The 4541-nt window shown below is 47.0% G+C and overlaps 1 protein-coding gene across 1 annotated transcript; it reads right to left on the bottom strand.

Moving 5' to 3' along the window:
- Nucleotides 1-3078: 3078 nt before the first annotated feature.
- LOC118482619 lies at nucleotides 3079-4161 on the bottom strand. Its single transcript, XM_035978182.1, has 2 exons — nucleotides 3583-4161; nucleotides 3079-3423 (listed from the first exon to the last, which is right to left on the bottom strand). Exons 1-2 carry the CDS (start codon nucleotides 4159-4161, stop codon nucleotides 3079-3081), a joined length of 924 nt encoding a protein of 307 aa, XP_035834075.1.
- Nucleotides 4162-4541: the final 380 nt, after the last annotated feature.

The following is a 4541-nucleotide window of genomic DNA, read 5'->3' as shown; positions in this document are numbered from 1 at the left end:
CTTGCAACCAAACATCAGCTTATTCTGGATCCACCGCTCTGATCCTGTTTTGGCTTTCATTATATGTTCCTTTGGCAGGGATCAATCCCAACAACCAAACTGCCCTTGGCCTGTCGCACGGTCGTGCGACCGGACGCACGGTCGTGCGTCTCCGACGTTGACCAATTCTGGCACGCTGACCTCGGCAATGCACCGGGGGTGCGACTCGAGGTGCTGGCTCACAACCGCACGGCCGTGCGGTATGTGGCACAGTCGTGCCAAATCTGCAGAGCAGCCTGTTTTCCACCATTTTTACCATTCGCCAACCGTTTTAATATTATTCCGGCATAGACCCTTCGCTCGGCACGTTTAAAAACTGTACAAACCTACGAAATCTACAAAACACGCCAAAAACACATAAAAACGGCAAAAACAAAAAATGGACAATTTTACCCCTAAAGCACCAAAGACGCTCTTGCTACATTTTTGATCCTCGAGTCAGTAGAGTAGACTCTCCTCCCCACACTTAAGCTGTATGCGGGGTGTGGAGTTCGATAACCTCCACCGCCGACTCGATTGGCCCACCAACGTAAAGCTTCAAGCGATGCCTATTTACCTTGAAAATTACGCCGTCCGCGTTCTCAATTGCGACTGTCCCGTATGGAAATACCTCTTTTACCGTGTACGGACCTGTCCAACGCGAATGCAATTTTCCTGGAAATAGAGGCAACCTCGAGTTGTAGAGCAAAACAAGACCACCCGCTTGGAATTGCTTATGGTCCTTCAACCGTTTGTCATGCAATCTCTTGGTGCACTCCTTGTATAACACGGAGTTCTCATAAGCGTGTTATCGTAGCTCCTCTAACTCGCGAATCTGAAGGAACCGGGCTTCACCTCCGGTTTTTAGATCCAGATTTGCAGTTTTTAGAGCCCAAATCGCTTTGTGCTCCAACTCCACAGGTAAATGACATGCCTTTCCGTAAAGAAGCCTAAAGGGAGTAGTCCCAATAGGCGTCTTGTAAGCCGTACGGAAAGCCCAAAGCGCTTCATCCAGTTTGTCTGACCAATCCTTGTTGTTTGCACCTACCGACCGCTCAAGGATCCTTTTCAGCCCCCGGTTCGTGACCTCCACCTGCCCGCTTGTCTGTGGATGATAGGGCGTGGATAAACGGTGATGCACACCATAACGGGACAAAGCTCTCTCAAGCTGAGTATTGCAAAAGTGAGTCCCTCTGTCACTGATAAGCGCCTTTGGTGCGCCAAACCGGGCAAACAAACTTTTCAAAAATCTCACGACTACCCTAGCATCATTGGTGGGTAAGGCCTGTGCCTCAACCCACTTCGATACATAATCAACCGCAACCAAGATATATTTGTTTCCTCGTGAGGGGGAAATGGTCCCATGAAGTCTATCCCCTAGATATCAAAGACTTCACAAACTTGTATCCAATTCTGAGGCATTTCGTCGCGTGCTGATATGTTTGCTGCACTCTGGCAGGCATCGCACGCACTGACCCACTTCTGCGCATCACGAAATATTGTCGGCCAATAAAACCCAGAATCAAGCACCTTCTTAGTGGTGAAATTGGCACCATGGTGATCTCCTGTAGGTCCCTCGTGACAGTGGCGCAGAATGTCAGTCGCCTCTTTTCCCGAAACACATCTTCTTATCACCTGATCAGCACCAACCCTAAACAAGAAAGGGTCATGCCAAATGTAGTGCTTGACATCCGAAAAGAATTTCCTCTTTTGTTTCAAAATCCCGCAAGCAAGATAGTTCGCAAAGTCGGCGAACCATGGCGACTCATCACATATTTCAACACTCATCAACGACTCGTGTGGGAAATTGTCATTGATTGAATCCCAACGCGTGTCCTTGATATCTCCATGCTCCAACCGAGATTGATGGTCAGCCGCTACATTTAACGCACCCTTTTGTCTTTAATTTCGATATCAAATTCCTGCAGCAATAAGATCCATCTAATGAGACGCAGTTTAGCGTCCTGTTGGCTGAAAAGATATCTGATGGTTGCGTGATCAGTATACACAATTATTTTCGAAAGCACCAAATACGATCTAAATTTGTCAAATGCGAAAACGACTGCCAAGAGCTCTTTTTCTGTCGTGGTATAATTCTCCTGAGCGTCGTGAAGAGTCTTGCTCGCATAATAGATCGGGTGAAAGTGCTTTTCTTTCTTCTGACCCAGAACGGCCCCTATAGCGAAATCGCTCGCGTCGCACATAATTTCAAATGGCAGACTCCAGTCAGGTGCGACTAAAATAGGGGCCTCAATCAGCTTTTGCTTGAGAAGGTCAAAAGCCCTCAAGCAATCATCCCCAAAGATAAACGGAGCGTCTTTCTCCAACAGACGGGTCATGGGCCTAGCGATCTTTGAAAAATCCTTGATGAATCGCCTGTAGAACCCCGCATGACCAAGAAAGCTCCGTATCGCTCTCACAAAGGTGGGCGGTGGAAGTCGTGAAATAATATGAACTTTAGCTAGATCGACCTCCATACTAGCACACGAAATCTTGTGTCCCAAAACTATGCCCTCTCGTACCATGAAGTGGCACTTTTCCCAGTTTAGGATAAGATTCGTCTCTTCGCACCTCTTCAACATCTTCTTCAAATTTTCCAAACAATGATCGAAGGAATCTCCAAATACCGAAAAGTCATCCATGAAAACCTCCATAGAATCCTCGATCATATCATGAAAAATTGCAACCATGCATCTCTAGAAGGTCGCCGGTGCATTACACAACCCAAAAGGGCAAGTAAAGGTAGTCTGCTCCTAATCCTCAGGAGCGATAGGAATTTGAAAGTATCCAGAAAACCCGTCCAAAAAACAGTAGTATGACTTCCCCGACAGACGTTCCAACATCTGGTCGATGACTGGAAGCGGGAAGTGATCCTTGCGAGTAGCATCGTTGAGTTTGCGGTAGTCGATGCAAACTCGCCACCCAGTGACGGTACGGGTAGGAATCAGCTCATTCCTATCATTTGGGACTACAGTAATACCACCTTTCTTAGGTACTACCTGCACTGGACTCACCCAAACTGAGTCGGATATGGGGTAGATCAAACCTGCATCCAGTAACTTAATCACCTCCTTTTTGACAACTTCTTGCATATTTGGGTACAACCGCCTCTGAGGCTGTGCACAGGGCTTGTACTCCTCTTCCATCAGAATCATGTGAGTAAAAAAAAGAAGGATTGATGCCTTTGATATCCATAATCTTCCACGCTAGTGCTTTCTTATGAAGTCGCAAAACACTAAGCAGTCTGCTCTGTTCCTCGTCCGTCAAAGATGATGAGATAATAACCGGCAGACGGCGCTCCTCGTCTAGAAATGCGTACTCCAAATGGGGCGAAAGCTCCTTAAGCTTCGAAGACGGTGGATCTTCAACCGAAGGCTTTGACTTTTCTGCATCCTCACGATCAATCTATGTAAATCGATCCGGACTCTGGGAACCATTATCACCAATCTGATAGACTGGTTGCTCGAAATCATGGCCCTCCTGCGTAATGCCATCTAGGTCCCCACACAACAGATGTGTGTCCGAATCAATCTCCTCAATCGTGCCCTGGAAATGTGTGCTCACATACGTGTCAACAATGTCAACATAGTAGAGTGCATCATCCTGACTCTGCGGGTGCTGCATTGACCGTTTGATGTCAAAGGTCACATGCTCATCATTCACTTGGAGTGTAATCTGGCCCGCAGCTACATCTACAATGGTCCGGGCGGTATTCAAGAATGGACGTCCGAGAATCAAAGGCACCCTAGAGTCCTCATCCATATCCAGGATAACAAAATCCACTGGAAACACAAACTTGTCGATCTTAACAAGCATATTCTCAACAAATCCACGTGGATATTTGATGGAATGATCAGCTAGTCGAATGCTCATTCGTGTAGGCGATGGCTCACCTAGATCCAACTTTGTAAAAACCTTATAGGGCATAAGGTTGATACTCGCTCCCAAATCAGCCAATGCATGGCTAACAGACATATTTCCTTTCAAACAAGGAAGCGTGAAACTGCAAGGATCTCCCATTTTCGTGGGCAGACGATTTTGAAGGATTGCAGAGCAACTTTCTTTCATCACCACACAGTTAATATCCTCAAGCTTCTGCTTATTCGAGATGATGTCCTTCAAGAACTTCGCATACTTCGACATCTGGGCCAGGGCTTCAACAAACGGTATGTTTATGTGCAGTTGCTTAACATTTCAAGGAACTTACTGTATTGTTCTTCGTTTTTCTATTTCTTCAGTCGGCCCGGATATGGAATTGGAGGAGTGTACTCTTTGACTGGCTCCTGGACTTGTGTTGTACTTGCTGGGACTCGCCTAGCTTGCACCTCGTCCGGTGTATTAGTCGGGACCGCTTCAGTGATCGGTGGTGAGTCCGATATGTTAGGTCTTGTAGTCTTGCCACTCCTAGTCATAATCGCATTTACATGCCCGCGCGGATTTGGCTCCGTGTTGCCTGGAAGACCACCTAGGGGTCTCTCCGACATCATCTTCGCCAGCTGACCAACCTGGTTCTCGATATTCTG

The sequence above is a fragment of the Helianthus annuus genome, chromosome 10 (genome assembly GCF_002127325.2).
Source record: "Helianthus annuus cultivar XRQ/B chromosome 10, HanXRQr2.0-SUNRISE, whole genome shotgun sequence".
Lineage (NCBI taxonomy): Eukaryota > Viridiplantae > Streptophyta > Magnoliopsida > Asterales > Asteraceae > Helianthus > Helianthus annuus.
Note: the sequence above shows the minus strand (reverse complement) of the source record. Positions and strands in the feature narration are given on the sequence as shown.